Source organism: Typha angustifolia, chromosome 13 (genome assembly GCF_048772165.1).
Source record: "Typha angustifolia cultivar Huaian chromosome 13, ASM4877216v1, whole genome shotgun sequence".
NCBI lineage: Eukaryota > Viridiplantae > Streptophyta > Magnoliopsida > Poales > Typhaceae > Typha > Typha angustifolia.
In genome coordinates this window covers 12205001-12223525 of record NC_133251.1, presented here as the reverse complement: position 1 = coordinate 12223525, position 18525 = coordinate 12205001, and the positions used below count along the sequence as shown (strand labels likewise).

At 34.6% G+C, this 18525-nt stretch overlaps 1 protein-coding gene across 1 annotated transcript; it reads right to left on the bottom strand.

Annotated features, from left to right (window-relative positions):
* Window positions 1-3763: 3763 nt before the first annotated feature.
* Window positions 3764-14809, bottom strand: LOC140773067 (phosphoinositide phosphatase SAC3-like). Its single transcript, XM_073115416.1, has 16 exons — window positions 14220-14809; window positions 13122-13326; window positions 12856-13021; window positions 12100-12322; window positions 11848-11924; window positions 11486-11673; window positions 11302-11399; window positions 11019-11152; window positions 10792-10920; window positions 9484-9895; window positions 8227-8348; window positions 7957-8070; window positions 6273-6455; window positions 5702-5842; window positions 4998-5097; window positions 3764-4290 (listed from the first exon to the last, which is right to left on the bottom strand). The coding sequence occupies exons 1-16, from the start codon at window positions 14313-14315 to the stop codon at window positions 4171-4173; spliced, it is 2508 nt and encodes an 835-aa protein (XP_072971517.1). The 5' UTR covers window positions 14316-14809; the 3' UTR covers window positions 3764-4170.
* Between the last annotated feature and the right edge of the window lie 3716 nt (window positions 14810-18525).

Here is an 18525-nt window from a genome sequence, read left to right as displayed (position 1 = left end):
ACAGAGAAGTTCAATAGTCAGATAAGGGTTAGTTGTTTTCGACGTATAAGTTCGACAGTTAAATTATTTATTTTTAAAAATAAATATATTAATCAATCTTAGTACATAGGAAATCGAACCATAATCTTTTCGCAAATACCGCAATCTTAATTCAACGGCTATAATAGCTAGTTTTTATATCCAGAGTATCGGTTCTAAAACCACATTACTTAAACAAAAAAAGAAAATATTATTTAAGAAGATTTAATTATGTGTGCCTAACTTCCCGATTTCTCTGTTATACCCTTGAAGATCTTAACCTTTAGTTGATAAACAATTAACTTTACAGAAAAATAGTCGTTAAGATTTCTCTCTTAAATATAATTATGCCTTAATTATAGGAGATATTATTTAATATTAAATAATTTAAATTTGATTATTTGGAGATAAACTTCAATTTAAATATAATTCTCTATCTCTATCTATTAAAATTTAATTTAAATCAATCTTAAACTAATGAGAGATATATGTAAATAATAAAAAATAATCAAAGAGATAAAATGTAATTAAATTTTCATCAAGTTAATTATAAAAGACATCAATATCCTTATTTTGATATATATATATATATATATATATACACATTATTCTCAGTTGGATATATATGTCTTTTACTTGATAAAATATTAAGATAATATAATTGTCAAAAAATAATAATTAATCGGTAATATCTTTCATTCCTCTTATACCCTTAAAGATCTTAATCGTTAAATCTTTATCAAACTGATTGATAAAAAATTAACTCTAGTACGGAAGAAACACTCTAATTTTTTTAGTAGACTATAGCTATTGGAATTGGAACAAGATCAGCAACAGGCAGGGATGAAAACGGATCGGATATAGCTTAACCCATATCTGAATCTGTATTTTTAGTTCGGATATGGATTAGGATACGGATATTGGACGGATAGCAAAATTTAAAACTATATCCTAACTAAACGGATACGGATAATTTTCGAATAAATGATCGAATCTTAAACGGATATTGATTGAATTTAAAATAATTATAATATTTTATTTAAATATAATTAACACAAAATTATTAAGAGTTTTACAACAAATTTTTTTTAATGTCAAATATATAAAATTAGTGAAATTAATCTCTATAAATAATATATAACGTATTATTACTAAAACGAATATCTGATATCCATATCCGAATCTGAAAAATATATTTGACCCGTATCCGAATCCGTATCCGAATCGGATAGAAATTTTCTATCCGAATCCGATCCGAATCGAGTCAGATAGCGAGTCGGGTCGGAGTTAATCCGACCCGTTTTCACCCCTAGCAACAGCGGATATATGTGGTTTTGTTATTACTAAAAAAAATTTATTTTAGAAATAATTATTCATATGTTTACTTGTATTTTAGATTAAGATATAATAATTAGATTTGATGTGATGCAATGTGAAGATAAAGAAGAAAAAAATTACTAAAATACCGTTCACTTTAATTTAAACTAGATTAATGCAATAGATGGTAAATAAGCTAATATATTCTATGTATGTAATGTTTGGATATTATATTAATATCATATCAATTAGATATTATATTATTAAGAATTTTATAATATTTATAATTAAGTATATACTATTAAAATAATATATTTTTAATAATAATACTTTTTAAAATGTGCTTATTCTTATGAAATATTAAATTATTAACATTTATGTTATTTAAGTAGAATTTTATTTATTTAGTGTAAAATAAAAAATATCATAAGAGAGGAGAGAGAGTAGAAAGGAGTGATAAATTGTAATAAGTTATTGATAAAAAGATAGGAGAGATGAGAGAGAAGTAATGAATTATGATAAGATATTAAAAAAAAAAGATAAAAAATAAGTGATAAATATAGTAAAATGTTTAAGAGAAGTTATAGTCGAATTAAAGATAAATTGGTAATTATTAGTGTGATTTATAAGATATAATTTTGATAAATAATATTTATATTCTAAAGTAATGTGTTGTGTTTATTTTTTATTTCTGAAGTGAACTAGGGATAATAGAATTGAACCTCCTATCCCCTTAGGAGGGTCAAAGGCATCAAAGAATAAGAAAATTAGGGAATGAGATCTCTAGACCCCAGCAAAAAGCCTGGAGCATACTTTAAATTAGGTATCTATTGTACATATTTATGTATATTTAATTTCCAGTTTGTTAGTCTCTTAGTATAGATGTTAGCTTATTACGCAAGCTGATTATTTTGCTATGTGGCAGCTCTATATTGGTTTGGTTCTTATATAAATATTCATCGTGCATATTTTACAAAAGGGTTTCTTTGGAATATATAGAGATAATTTCCTCCATCTTCATATTTTATTTGGACTTTTACATCGTATGCATTGCAAATTGGAACTACAACTGTGCATAAGGAACTAATGAATACTTTTAACGGAGATCTAATAAGTTTTGCATGGTATGCAACTTGTTACGACTCCTTTGACAGGTAACAACTATTTGTCTTGGAGTAGATCCATAAAGATAGCTCTCTGAGCTTAAGGTGAAGCTTGGATATATCTATGGAAGATGTATGAATATGATGCCTGAGGAAGATTCTGGTGATTATGATCAGTGGATTCCTGTGACTTGTATGATTAGATCATGGCTTTTAAACTCTATTTCTAAGGAAATAGTGGAAGCTTTTCTCTATGCATGAACGGGTAGAGAACTTTGGTTGGAATTTGAAGAGAGATTTGGTGAATCTAATGGGGGTTATGGTGTTTCACTTAAATTACCTCGAGAATACTCGGCTGTTCAATACTACTGGTTTAGCTATGCTTATTTTTTTTAAATTTATACGAGAGAGATTATGTTGATTTAGGTTATTATAGTGTAGCAGTGTAACTGATGTGATGTAAAAATAGAGATATTTTAGCAACTAACGATGAACAAAGGATAAGGTGGAGAAGAGAAAGGGGGAAAGAGAGGAAGTGAATGATTGAAATAGTTGTAAGTTAAAATGATGTCTTTTCAACAATAAAATAAATGGTAGTAAGTTAAAATGATGTCCTTTTAATAATAAAATAAATGATAGTAAGTTAAAATGATGTCTTTCCAATCATAAAATAATAATTAGTAAATATCTATTAGATAGAAGAGGAGAAGTAGATATCAGTAAACTAATATTGAAACAAGTTGTTGTTAACCATATATTTATACGACAAGTGAAGGAAGCCAAAAGCTTCTTATTGTAATACAAATAACTAGCTAACAAAATGCAATAAAATCACAAGTACATAAGAAAATCAATAGACAAGTTCCAACTCTCGCTTCTTCACCCAAGAAGGAGTAATATCCGTAGCCAGAGATTTGGAAGAAGACTAGAGATTTCACAAGTAAAACATATCATCCAGCTTAAATTAATTTTATCTTAGATCATCTTTCCTGTAGAGAATAAGGAGTTAACCAATCAGAAAGCATAATAAGATAATAAATTGCCAACTTACAACCGTGGTAGTTAGATAGAGCTGAAGGAAGCATAGTACTTGATATTTGAGAAGTCTTTAGTGTCAATTATATATGAAAAAGAACAGAAAAACTGGCATAGAATACTCAAGTTGGCATGAAATACGCCTCACCTTATAACAATCTTCTAAGGCAAGCGACGTTGCAAGTTTCGCAACATCGTAGGATGTCCGCAGTGGACTCGACACAAAGTACACGTATGTTGATGTCTTACAAATATTTGGGGAACAAACATCACAACTTTTGCCCAGAAAGGGAAAAGAATCATAGCTGAAGCGGAAAATTGCTGCCGTAATTGTGAAACTCAACTGAGGACAAGTGTGTATATAGATATTTACATGATAAGAATATGTAGTTCCAATGATGAAGCAGAACTCTGAAAAAGAATTATATCTATTTACTCTTCACTATTAGCAGGACATGAGGGCACATTGTAACCAACTGGAGACAATATTACATGACCTGGAAAACTAGCGGAGCCGTCGGTAATGGCTTATATATTACAGAAGAACACTGCTTGTCGTACCCTTTTTGCTCATCTTTGTTCTTCATGTGATCGATCGCCGTATCCTTCTGGAATTGATAGCTTTATATCCTTGCAGAACCGACACCTCCCACCAGGGTGGGATGGGACAACAATGAGTATAATCCAGAAAATGATACTAGTGACATAGAGTCTCCCCGTGGAGAACCCAATCCACGAAGGTGTCAGAGAACTGACTGAGAATATCTGCATATTCGACACCGGCATAACCTGTCGACATTATTTCTCTCTGTTTCCCCTGCCGTAAGTTAAGAGTAGAGACAACTTTAGATGAATTGGTGTCTCCATGTAATAGCAGAATCACACCCTTAACACAATCTTTCATAAAACAAAACTTGATCATTAAAGTAAGGTAAAGAACAAAGGTGAACTGGTGAAGAAACCATGAAGTTATAACTGCAACAGATTTCTTTATTCATGCTAAAATTAATTAGATAGATTCTTAAAAGTTATGTCCAAAAGAAGCCCATTATTGAGGTTAAGTACAGCCCATTCTTGCTCGCATGGGTGATGGGTATGTGTGTGTCAATAGAACTATTTCCTCGTATCCCATTTGTTTATTTCCAACAACTTTGGCATTCAAGTATCAAACAGCATAAAACTTGTATGAGAGCTGCGTGTAAAAGGTAACAAAAAACTACTTAATAAATTGGAACTAACATGATGATGATTAACTAGCTTATTCAAATTAATTTGAAATTATTAAATACAACTGATATACTTTTCATTGTTCTCTTTTGTTGAAACTGATATAACTGATATTTAAATGTTGAAGTCACTTTTGTACATAAAAGTGTTGGTGTCATAATCAAGTGTTCACTAAGGCTTGCATATGATCTTGCACTCACAGTCCATGTCAAGTTAAAAGGAAAAGAGATGCATAAATTTGTCCAGGGAAGCTCATACCACATGAAATTAAATTACTACAAAGTAGAGGCTACTGACCTTTGGCCTATTCCCACTAAGAGGTGTTGTCTCAGCACTTGTGTCATTGAGGACATTCTCAGTGGAAAGGTTCTCAATTGGAGAGCTCACGACTGTGGACCTGCAGGCACAGAAAACAGTAGGTAAAACCTTCCTCAAGCCCTCATTCTCAAGCATATTTTAAGAGAACAAATCCTGTCAGAAATGTGAAAATTGAAATAATACCAACTTAATTGCACAACCTACATCTATTCATGTGAAGATAGCTGGACTTGATCCACAATTAAGCAGCTTCTATCAGCCTAAAGACATGTACTGTTGAACACCTACCCCATATTCTTCTTTTCCACAAATGTTTACTAAATGCAGAAGCACATTTTGTTCTTCTGTTTGTGCTTGCATGCTTGTCATTATAAGACTCAGAGCTCATGGTATCAAACCAAGTGAAAATAAAACCATAGACAGGATTGGAAAAATGAGAGTTACAGGAATTAAAAAGCTAAAACTTCACAAGGCTATTATCCATGTTATAAAGACAACCTTTAAACTAATAGTATTGCACAAGATTTCATAAGGCCAACCTAGAAGGCTGGAAGCCTGGAATACGTCAATAACACTGGAGTATGTAAGAAAAACTTGATTGCAGATAAAGATGGACATGAAGGAAAAAGATAAGTGTTGACATGAGCTATACAGATAGAAGATTAGAGTGGTTAGAATATCACCTTCCGTAATGTTCCTCCTCACATGAATTTCCAGATGAGGAAAGGCAATCAATGTCCAGAAAATTTGAATCTCCACTTTCATGCAAATAACTATGTCCACTATCAGTAAAAAGCTGCCTACGAGACATTGTGGGAGTGTACCTACAAATGAGAGACAAAGTTTAATCTACTTTCCGACCAGTAAACAAATAAACAAGCAAATATGTCTAGATGTGCTATAGTGCAACATAAGCTACTTCATAAGTAGGAACATCAGTACTACAACCCCCAATAATGGGGTGGCAGTAGATGAATAGCACTTCATAGAAGATTCAAAGGGTATGCAACACTCAGAATTGCAAGTTAGCCAAAGCAGAGCTACTCCATACATTTGAAAGCATACTAAAGTTTCATGATAGTTTCTGTCAAAATGCAAGCACTAGAGTGGTAATTTTTTTAATTAAAACAATCTAAGAGACAGAAATTGATAAAACTGGCATCTTACTTCTGATAAATTCACTTATGTGCTCCTGACATCAGAAGGTTAAAAGGCTAAAAAAACACATTTATTGCAGAAATTTCAATAGCTAACCTGGAGTATGATACATCACTTTCGCAAATTGAACTTTTTGGAGAATCAGACAGAACCTTCATATCTCCCATTTGGTGCTTTCCATCAGATAGTGCTGAGGTTAGGAGTCCATCACATCTGGGCGCCGTTGTATTGCTTTCATGAAGAATGTTGCCATCAGATAGAGACCTTTTAATAAATGACCTATGAGACCAAATATGGATGGTCAGTGAGAAAATTCAATTTCTTATTAAATCATCACTTCCAACATATATAAGTACATATACATCTATAAAATATATCAAAGAACAAGTACTTGTAAAATGTTCTATTTAAAGAAGATAAAAAAGGAAATAATCCTCTAAGAAGAGAGATTATTGCATTTGTCAAGCTTTTTTAGGTAGACTTGTGACAGTCGAGCTCACTATAGGCAAAATTTAAAACACATGATATCATTGTGAATTTTCTGAGTTTTGGCCAGTAACAATTACTTAATGGACCTGCTCACAAGTCTCACTATAGAAACAAACAGTTTTAATGATCCACCAAACTTCTACAATTAAGCTGCAATAAAAACATGACCTAGAACTAGAGGTGATCATCAGGCAGGCCGGGCCGGATTCGGGCCAAGCCAACTGGGTTGAGCAATTTGTTTGCCAACCTGCTCGCTAATCGACCCGGCCAAACTAGAATAGTCTAGCCCATTACCGTCCGCTGGCCTATAAGAGAGTAGGCTCAGGCTAGGCTTAATGGGGCGGTTGGGCAAGATACTGAATGATAGAACGAGCCATCCTCCATCAGGCCAAAAGTGACGAGCATTGTACACAGTACTTAAACATCCATCGTGCATAGGGCCCAAGTAGGTGACTTCTAATTCACAGAGGACAACTATCCCTATTATCACTTAGTAAGACCGCAAACTGGTCAATACTAGTTAGTACATAGTAGGACCACTAAGGATAAAGTTTTGATCTTAGTCAAGATTTGAGAAAGATATGCAAGTTAGGATGCACGAAATTGCAACTTGGCCAGTTCAATAAATGGAAAGATGTTTTATAATTAAATAAGTAGTTATACCAAAAAAACAATTGCGGGCTTTGGGCTGGGTTTTCGGGTCAGGCCGAGAGGCGGGCTTCCAGGCCAGCCTGCACAGGCAAGGGACTGGCCCGTGCCACCCATTGGCAACTCAGGCTCAAGCCGGGCTGGGCCGAGCATGGGCAGGTCAGTCCATCTGATCACCTCTACCTGGAACCTCTAGATATCACTGTCAATTTTCTGAGCAGTGACCGAAAGATCTCAAACTGTCTCAGGAATTTTCACACGTCTTTCCACCAACATACAGTAAATGATTCACAAAGCTTATATAAGTGAGGTGGCTCAAAAGCATGCTTGAACTTTTAGATCACAATTTTAATTTTTCTAAACAGCGTGCAGACTGACAATTGATTTTACAGTCTTGCTAGATGCTTTTGCATCAACGACAACTCGAAATGATTACAGAGCTTCCATGATTACCTGTTGAGAGAAGCAATCAAAGACATGAAAAATTTGCAAATCTTTGTCCACTTTCTGAAATGTAGCAGTCTTTTGGTACCGGCCTTAAAGGCTTTCTAAACTCACAAACAGTATTCTAAATTTGGAATTATTACAGTAGAGGTAAAACTAAATAAGAACTTTTTATCATGCATAGAAAATGGCAAAGTACCTGAAGTTTTCTTCTGCAAAAGCATGATCATTCTTCCCTGCGTTGTAATGCTGATCAGAATCTAACTCCCAAAGTGCAGGTTTACCCTGTTGCGGTTGGAAATAGCCCAGGAATCTGAAACATTGGACCAAAGGATATTAACAAGGAAAAATAGTTGAAGATCCTACTGAATCTCTAAACAGTTGAAGCACCAGTGTTAAAAGTAATAATAAAATATTAGACAAAACAATAGACAAAAACAAATTCTTAAGAAAAGTAGCTGGAGCATACAAGTTTATTGCAGCTTGTTTATCAGCATCCATGTAGGCATTGCTACAGTATCTCTGAAGTGTTCTGAAGAATTCCTGATACTGGATTACTGCCTTCGAGTGACCTCTCCTCTCAGAGAATATCTGCAAACCATTCCACATGAACTGGTGTTATGATATGATAATTTACAACACCCATTTACTAAACTAGAAAATCTAAAATCACACAAAGGGAACAATATAAGGTCTAATTTAGTCGTATTTAAATAGATAGAAATATTTTCATTTCTCCAAATATTAATCAAAATTAAGGACAGATCCTTTATTTAAAATGTTGCCAGATATTTACTAATAAGTGGTCAGGAACCAACAATCAACGTTAAATATCAGGATTAGCAGTCTCTCTAGAAATCATGCACAAAGAAAAGAGTTGATGGGAGATGCATACTAGTCCTGCCTTGATCTTTTCCAGCTTCTTCCCACATTTAACTTAGCAAATGCACAGACAAAAGGAAACAAGTACCTATCTATTAGGAATAAGGAAGCATCAACATTCGGGCACAACAATTGCAAGCTCACAAGCCTAGAACCACTAACATATACTTGCAGAATTATGTTGTGTCTAATTATCTTCCTAGTGTATTTTCTAATGTGAAAAATAGCTCAATAAGAAATCATCATATTTTCAAGCTGGTCTGCCTTTCTATGACATAGCTTTTTTAAGAAATTTTATCAAAAGATTTCTTTTGACCAAGCTCTCAAAGAAACTACATTGATAATTCTATGGATTCTGAAATACTGTCAACATTCTCTAAGTGAATCAGATCACCTAGAGGAAGGCGAAGAAAATGTGGACAGATCAAAGGATCCTCTTCTCAAAGTGACATACTTTATAGGAATCCCGTAGTTACGAGTGCATTCTAACTCATTTTGTGCCATCAAATGCAAAAAGCAGAAGACATTCAATTGTTTTCTTATATAGTAGGAATACATCAATCTCAACTATCTGCTATACTGAAAGAGCTCCTATGAACCCTCTACAGTTCCCATACCAAAAGACTAATAATCTTCTATATTAGCATATCATAGTGCTTTAACCATAAGTTTCTATATACCAGATAATTTTTTAATTTTCTACAACATTAAACCAAACAAGATGCAGTAACCTACTCCTCCCCTTGTAAAGCTAGATGTGCATCTTCTTATGAAATGTATGAGAATGAGAACAAATGCAAATAGCATGACAGAACAGAGAGACAATAATGCCCTTCAAGCATACCTTGTTATGAGCAGCAGAACCACCATACTGTTGAGCAAGTGTATCACCCATTGTCTCATAAAAGCTCATCAAACGATGAGCCAAAGGGTCATCTAGATCAATTTCTGGAATATCTATAAAACCCAGTACATGAAGTTGATGCCCAAGAGCAGCTAACCCATAGGCATATTGTGCAACATTAGTTCGGTCTAAGCAATCTATGCAATTTGTGCGTAGGATGCCTTTTTGGAACTTCGGTGATTTGACAAAGCATATTTCACTGTTTCCAACTCTATCCTCTGTAATTCCATGTCCAGAGGTATCAGAGCTTACTGAGCTATCTTCTTGGGACCCATCAGCCAAGATATCAGCATCATCAGTGTTGTCGCTGTTACTAATTGTATCACATGAACAAGGACCTTCATTCCCATTCCTAGATAATAACAACAATAAAAGAGGGTGTCAAATTGCTAAAAGCATGGATACTTGTAAATGACCATTGCGAACTTCTAAAGCAATCAGTGAATGTGTTGGTTGTGACTTGTAAGTAAATATTAAAAAAATTGGTCAAAGACTACAAAAATTAAACTAGTTACATATTAGAGAAATGAAAAGACCATTTATAAGAGATGCCTTATATTTCAGGAACTTATGTTTCCTACCATATAGATCCAGTTGGGCCCGAGAACTCAGTGCTCCTCAGTTGACTGGATCACAATATGGGCTAGAGAATGGCCTGGCTAAGCTTAACTGAGCCAAGCATAACCAGCCCAATAGCCCAAGATAGATAGACTCTATTTAGTATTTGTCTCTGTCTCTCAGGTGTAGATAGGCTCTATTCAAAGTTATCTTCCTATTATACTCCTATAATACTTTCAGCCATAAACCACCTTCCATTTAAACTTGAAACTGGCTTTTGGAAAATAGGTGACTAAGCATGCAGATGCTGTCAAATTGACACTACAATAAACCAATTGCAGAAAGGGTAAGTCTAAAATGGACTCCAAGTCTCCAACTATGCAAAACCTTGTATAATCATGTCTGAACTCTGAAGATGATCTGATATAAGAGAGACTAGTTCAGGAGTTTCTGTTCATAAAGATGAGGTCAACGGGTGTCTATCAAATGATAACTATAATCTGGAATTTGAGCTCAGATCACTTTTCAGGTTGTGATCCAAAAAATGCAAAATAGTCTACATTGTCAAAAAATAAAAGAAAATTGGTTGTCTAGTAGTAAACTCACTCAAAGGAAAGTTAATGCATGTAAAGAAGAAAATTAAACAAATATTTACTAGAGAAACAAGCGTCTAAAATAATCAATACTTACAAAGTTAAATGCCAATCAAGGCACCCATCTGGCCTAAAAACTTGGGGCACTTGAGAATGAAAGAAGCCAGTCAGATTCAGGGCATGTGATGCCACTTTCAGTAGGACAGTAAGGACATTCTTTGCTTTGCTGAAATAGCATACTTTTTAAATTTAGTATCCAATCTGACAAAAGAGTAATGATCATGTCAAAATTCAGAAAGACATGAATGTAAAAAAGAAGAATACCTTCGAGAATTCTTATGAAGATCCCAATGTAAGAATTTCAAATGATTTTCCTCAGACAGATCTTTATTTATGAACTTGATTGCTTTATCAAATTCCGTGTGGAGTATAGATTCTCGTGGTTTCCTCTCACGTCTCTGTAAAACATAAACATAGATGAGGCAAAGAGGCTAAAGAAGGGTGCCACTATAATGAAATACCTCCAATAATGCAGATGTATAAATAGCATCTGGCAACATAAAATTTCTTAAAAGTTGGTGAAATAAAAATTGATAGTATGACTCACCTTAATCAGGTTGAGAATAATTATTGGATTTCCGTATCTATTTACAAGATTCTCAAAATGGAGCCTAGTAGCTTCATAGATTTTGTCCTTTTTGTGCACTAAAAAAAAAAAGACAAGTTCAAAACTTCAAAAGGAATCCGGTGGTCTTATCGTAGAAATCAAATAGCATTATTTGATAACTTACAAATAATATCAGGCTTAATATTCAGTTTTGAGGTCTCCTGGGACCAGAAAAGAGGAATGGAACCCCTATTCTGTACAACAGAACTTATCTGTGAAGGAATTCCTTCGGGAATGTCTTCAAACACTATTTGCTCAGTCTCAACATCATTTGCTACTCTACCCTTCTCATTAACACCTCGTTTTAGATACCTGTTCCAGAAAGGGAGAATGGATGTACAGAGGAATATTAACGATGCATCGTGATATATGTATATTGCATTTCACTCCCCATTCAACAAGTTTCGGAGTGATCTTTGAATTTATTTCAAATCAACTTAAACAAGCAACAAAGAAAACTAAAACCAAACATTATAATATGGGCACCTGGTTCCAGCATAATGCCTTGAGCGTCTAGCAATGAGTGTCAACTTAAAGACTTTCCCTGATATTGAAATTTTGTCCTGAATTCATAAATAACAAATTACGTTAATACTATATTGTGTATTTAAATTTAAATGAAAATTACGGTACTTAAGAGCAAAAGGATAGCAGAAATGCACTTCCATGAAACTGCATAGTGCAATATAGAACTGTTATGAAACTTCGTAAAACTTCCTAATGTTCACCCTAGATTACCTGTCTAAAGAACCCATATACTAATGCAACCGTCCAAAGTGTATTTTTCAGGTGATTGCGAATCCCTCGTGTTAAGAACTCATTCCATACAAACATAGTTTCATATAGCACCTGCCCATTCTTCACATCACACAAGTTATTTTGAAGGCTTCTCATGATGTGGTACGAATAGCTGAAAAAGAAGTCCTTTGTGAGATCCACTGTGGACAAGAGCTTCTTGTACCTGCACAATTGATTATGAATGAGAACAGGGTGTACGCAGAAGGGGCACTTCACTGAGAATAAAGCATGAAGCAATACTGTATAAAAAGTGATGAAGTCATCAAAGGAAATTGGGAGGAAACAAAAATATCTGATGAGTCTGACTGTCTAAATTTTGATACATTAAATCAAGTAATGTTTTGTGGCTATCTTACAACTCTAGGAAGCCTGCCTCAGTGTATGACCAATAACCAATCATGCATTTAAGCTCCCAGTAACTAAATAATTAGGTAAAAATAATATGCAGATTGACATAAATCTTAATTACTGAAAAGAATGTCAAAAAGTTAACATTGACAAATAGTACTTTTCAGATACCAACTGGCAAGTAAAAATGTATAATTAAACAACTGTTAAGAGTTGAAAAGGTAGAATTAGCTAGTAAGATATTTACCCTACAACACCAACAACAACATGAAGCTGTAAAATAAAAAATGCTTCCATTAGGATTATCATGGACATTATATGTCTTTTTGGATGCAGAAAGCAGGAAACCTGTTCTCATTCTTAGAGTCGACCAGATATCGGTGCACGGTGGAATTTGGAAGGGCAATCATTTCACTCTTTGTGACCTTATATACTGCATGACCACAAATTGCCCCAATTTTCGTTCTTTCAGTAATAACCAGCATATAATATGGACCCAAGAACTTAACAAAACCTGGGACAAAGAAATGCTTGATCAAAACATTGTTAAAAGATAGAACAATTATTGCAGCAGTGTTTCAACATTATGTAATTTGATATGAACTTTAAGTTACCAATGATGCCGTAACAGTTGGTTAAAAACTTCAGTCCTCCGGTTGACCTGTTTCCTTCATGTATTCTCTTCAACAGATCAAAACATTCATTTTTCGAGTATATGGTGGAGTCCTCTCGAATGTTGAGTTCAGATGGCTCCAACCTATCTATCTTTAACACTCTCCACAATGTCTTGCTTTTGTCTCTTCCAATAATATAATATTTCTGTAACATAATGTCGAAACTATAACTCATATATTTCTTTTAACTAAGGCAGAGTAATCAAGCATAAAACTTATTAGATATACACATTTTTGATAGTAGGATCAGTTAGTTCTTTTGTACCCTGTAGTTCTATGGAACAACTTACTTGATCATGACAGTTAAGATGCAAAATCTAAATTTCTGTTATAAGAATCTTTACAAAATTGAACAATACATCTTAGGTATTTTATTAAGTAATGAGGACACCCAATATTTTTTTCAATAACCTCCTTAAGATTAGCAAGCAAAGTAAAATAGGTAAGTATACCAGTAATAACTAATAACTAATTTTTATCTTGGTCTAAGAAGAATGGAGGAACGCAGTATCGCTAAACTAGAATGAAGAACTCATTTTTTGTATCATTATGCAAAAAAGCAAATAAAAGAACTGAAGAGTAAAGTTTAAACAAAAGATCTTGTAACAGTTCAGATGCAGGGAATCACAAATTCCAGCTTATGAATTGTACAAAACATGCAACAATACCTAATAGAAGATTATCAGCACAACGTAGTCAGTAAGCATAAAACAATTAAATCCCAAATCCTTGATTGACAACTTATTTGGTCCAGATAACAAAAGATTGTAAACACCAAGAAACAAAATTCAACAAAAAGAAATGACAGATTAGCACTAGTTGGCAAGAAGTTAGGCAACATCGAATTATCCAGTCGATAGATCTACGAACGTCAGAAAAGAACCTAGTCTTCATTCCATATTGTTAAAACAAGCAAAAGTATCATTTAAAACAAATAGGAGCCCAAAAAGGTTTTTGTTGTTGAACATAATCGACCAGAAAATCACTGGTGAGCTTAGAAAATAACCAACGATGGAGCCTTTCAGGCTAAAAACTTACTGATCGAGTTTCGTAGAGCTTAAATTTCTGCAGATAGCAGCTCGACACATCATGCTGGTTATCGATCCGAGCCGTCCCTCCATTCTCCACGGCCATTCTCACCAGATCCCGAGCCCTCGGCCCGGGCCAGCTCACTCAAACATCCAAATTCACCCCCAAATCACCACGCCGGGAATCGGAACCCTAGATCACCCCAAGGCTGCTTCAAATATAGCATCTCCTCCTCCTCCCTGCTCTCTCCTCCCTATCCGCACCGTCACTCCAATCTCTTCTCTTCATAAAAAATAAAACAAAAACAAAGAAGAAGCTTCGAGCGCAAAGGAGAGGGCGCTGGCTCTCGTCGTGATCCCGGGAAGAAGGTATCGAAATCGAGATCGAGATCGAGATCGAGATCTAACGAGGGAGAATTCCGCTAGGATTCGGATAAGCGTTGCTGATCTTTGCTTTCTCTAGGGATTGCGTTTGGAACTGGGGAATGGAGAAGAAGTAATTGCGGGGAGAGGGCGAGGAGGGTCGTGAGAGCGAAGGAACGCTGCAGACCACACAGCTTCGTTCGACCCCCCAATCCGCAAAAAGCCAACGATTTAGGAGGGAGAAGGAAAAATAAAATAAAGCCAATTAGGAAACTATACTTATCATAATAAATGATTCATTCTATTCTACTCTATTCTATTCTATTCTATTCTATATTAGAAATTTCTTTATTTCTCACACTCCACACCCTATACTTTCGCTATTTACTAATCTAATATGTATTTCCCCAAATTACATCATAGACTTAGACTTGGGTTGAGTTACTCGCATTCAAAAGTTATCCAAATGCCCTCAAAATTAAATATATACTAAATTACTCCCTACCACCTTTATATAATTTTTTTATTTTTATCGTTCATGGGCCAACCTTCCTTACATAGAGAGGCACTTAGACTCCACCGAGCTTTTAACTGCTTAGTCTAGGCTTCAAACTATATGCGTTATCGAACAATTATTTTGAACCAAACACCACTAAGACCTGCTCCAAGCCATTAAACTATCAAGTTGTTCCTCAAAGCTAACCGCACTGTCGAGCTATCAACCGAATCGAGTCAAGTCACCAAACAATATCTCTATAATATTATTTAGAATTGGAATCGAACCAATAACCTCGTTGGTTATGGAGAAGATATCTGCTAATTTTACTATAGTTGATTGGTGCCATTTTTATATAATTGTACCTCCTAAAAAATGACCATAAAATCCTATAAAAAAATCATAATCTCTCTAGGAGTCACACGATGAATTGTAATCACCATGGGAGATAATAGAAGAGCTATTCCGGAAAACAATTGAATAGTTTGAAAAGTATTAATGTCACACCTTTTATTTTATTTTATTTTATTGATCTAAGGTCGTTACTTAGTTACAATTTCATATTTCTCTCTTATTTGTTGCTTTCATGAAGAGAGAGACGGAAAGGGAGTTTTTGTTTTTGTTAACTCTCGTGGAAGATGCTGGAAATGTTGTTCCCGGCGCTCCAAGCAACGTCTGACGATTGGATCAAACGTGAGTTTATTTTTATATTTTTATTTTCAATTAGGAAAAGGAGTTCACACATTTAATTAAATTTAATATATTTGCTCATGAATTGTATTTAGGTATGTGAACTTGAGGTTAATTCCTGGAGTTGACCACGCAATATAATTCACAATATTCCCGGAGCTGGCGTGTACGTCTCAATCATTTGCATGTTGATGATGAAAAGCATCACGTTTTCTAGACCCACAAAGTTGATCTTTGGTTGTTATGGTGAAGAATAATTATATATATACTTTCTTCGAATTAAGGAATGTCTACATTATTACAAGTTGTTTATTTGATTCATTTCTTCTTTGTTTGTTTGGCTTATTTTACCTTTGGATGTAAAGGAAAGGAAGAAGAAGCGAGATTTTCTATTTGTTTTTTATATCTCTTCGTTATAAATAGGAACGACCAGAGTAACTAAAGCTTAGTTTTTTTTTTTTCTCATTTGAATTTGGATATTGAACTTTTTTCTTTGTGCTAGCAGTAATTCAAATAGTTATAAAATTTCATCTAATAATAATAATAAAATTAATTAAATAAACTTATAGATTATAGAATATAATATTCTATGTAAATCGAGTCTAGTATTTGACACTATCTCTTTAAGACCATTTTGTTATTCGAATGTCTTATTAAACTATGACAAATATAGTACTCTCTCTCAAATGCAGAAAAACTCAAATAAATTTATTGAATAAAAATAATTACTGATTCAGTTATCCTATTGATGGAAATGAACAGCCATGACAAAGAGGTGTGTTAATTTAATTGATGGCATAATCTTCAAAAGGACGCATTATTTTCCATTAACAACACATCTGCTCGAAAGTCAAAGCAATTCTACCGCTAACTCGAAAGAGCGCACCTTCTCGCTAGACCAAACCAAAATTCTATCTAGCAAAAATAAATTCGGGTATTGATTCACACAAATAAAACCAAGCTAGGCCGCACGTATGTATGAGTTGATTTACATATATTTATTTAGCCACAAAATTGGGTATCTCTTACGGCCCAAAGCCTATGTGAAACTTAATATTTTATATATCCTTCTAAATATTTCATAAATAGTCAATATGGTAATAAACTCACTTTTCTTTTATTTTTCGTTGCCATAATAATTACTTTTAACCAATTTTTATTCACTTTCTTTTATATATTTGACTAAGTGAATATATGATTTCATAATATTCTTTAAGCTCCTTTATTTTCATCATTAATAATATATGAACCTCACTTAAATTTGGGCTTAAAATTTATAAAAAATTTATGTTTTTTTTTCAAGTAAAAAGTCCTTGGACTGTTTCATTAAGACTAAGGGGCATACAACAGGTTTAGCTCTAGTCTAGACCAAACCTTACACTTTTTTTTTTCTCTTAAGGCAAAATGAGCTAGTGCATGGGCTTTGCCATTATTCCCTCCGCTAGTGAATCCAACATGTATTTGAGGGTGGAGGGATAAGAGAGCTTTTATCTCACAGATAATCGAGTGGGTTGCCAATCGGCACTGTCCACTAGTCCATTAACTATCTTCACTGTCATTTGGTAGTCGCTGAAGATCCAAACCGGTTGCTCTCCACAAAGCTTTAGAGCTTCCTTTAACCCACGCAAAATGGCCATCGATTCTCCAAACAAGGTGTTGGCACAAAATTCAAGAAGGATAGAGTGGCATGTTCTTTCGTTTGGGCCACCGTGGTGGAGGAAGATTCCTACTCCCCCTAGGGAGTCCCCTTTCCAATTGGCTTCTACCCAAACCAAGAGATCATCTAGGTTAGGGTAAGCAGGCTCATTTTGTGCTTTATTCACTGAGACCTCCGCAAAACCATCCTACGGCGAGTTTTTTTATCAACCACGCTTGAGTGGAGAAGCAACTCTCCATAGTGGTCTAGGCTTCCTTCACCACATAAAAAGGCAAGGCTGTGATGTTGCCATATAGCTGGGCATTACGGGCATTCCATATGCTCCATAAAAGGGCAAAACAAAGAATCATGTCTTCTTTTGTGAGCATCGAACTGAGGAGAACCACCTAACCATCTAAGTTCCTTGGACCAGAATCAGACTAGAGGGATAATCTGCCGCCAAACCAGATGGCTTTTGCAAATGGATAGGCTAAGAGGATGTGGCTTGTTGTATCTCTCAACATAGGGGACAAACATCCTCAATCTGACGTATAAACCTTACATGCCACATAAAGACTTTGATTCTCGGTGCCATCATAGGGTTCTTCCAAATGATTTTCCATAATCTAAGGAAGAAGCTTAAAGATGAAGAGCTCATCCAATGGCTCTTAGACAGGATGTTGTACGCAGATTTGCATGAAAAGGCACTGAATCTCATTGTAATCTAGACTAGCTTATTTTATTGTTCTTCTTGGGCTTGGTTGAGATGTATCTATGAGATTAGAGTCACACATTCTGAGGGAAGTAGCTCATTAACAAGTCGTCAATTCCACTCTGAGCCCACCATTAGGTCCTTGACATAAACAATCCTCGGCAGGAGACTAATATCATGCATGTTATCTTTAGTGATATTGATGTTCTCTGTGTTGCCCACTTTCCAACGACAATTTTGGCGAAGGGAGTCCTTCATTTGATGAATTATTTTCCACACCTAGGATCCACTAGACCTCACCGAAACTTCCCAAAGAGAGGAGTTTTTAAAATATCTTTCTTTCTTGATCCTTGCCCAGAGGACCAAAGGGTTAGCTATAAGTCTCCAAGCAAGCTTAAGGATAAGAGCCCTATTGGTTG

Excerpts from the sequence above, each read along its gene's own strand:
- LOC140773067 (XM_073115416.1), bottom strand. The coding sequence starts at position 14,315 with ATGGCCGTGGAGAATGGAGGGACGGCTCGGATCGATAACCAGCATGAT. Across the intron at positions 13,327-14,219 it reads AGCTCTACGAAACTCGATCA|AAATATTATATTATTGGAAG; the intron begins GTAAGTTTTTAG and ends ATTATGTTACAG. Across the intron at positions 10,921-11,018 it reads CTTCATAAGAATTCTCGAAG|CAAAGCAAAGAATGTCCTTA; the intron begins GTATTCTTCTTT and ends ATGCTATTTCAG.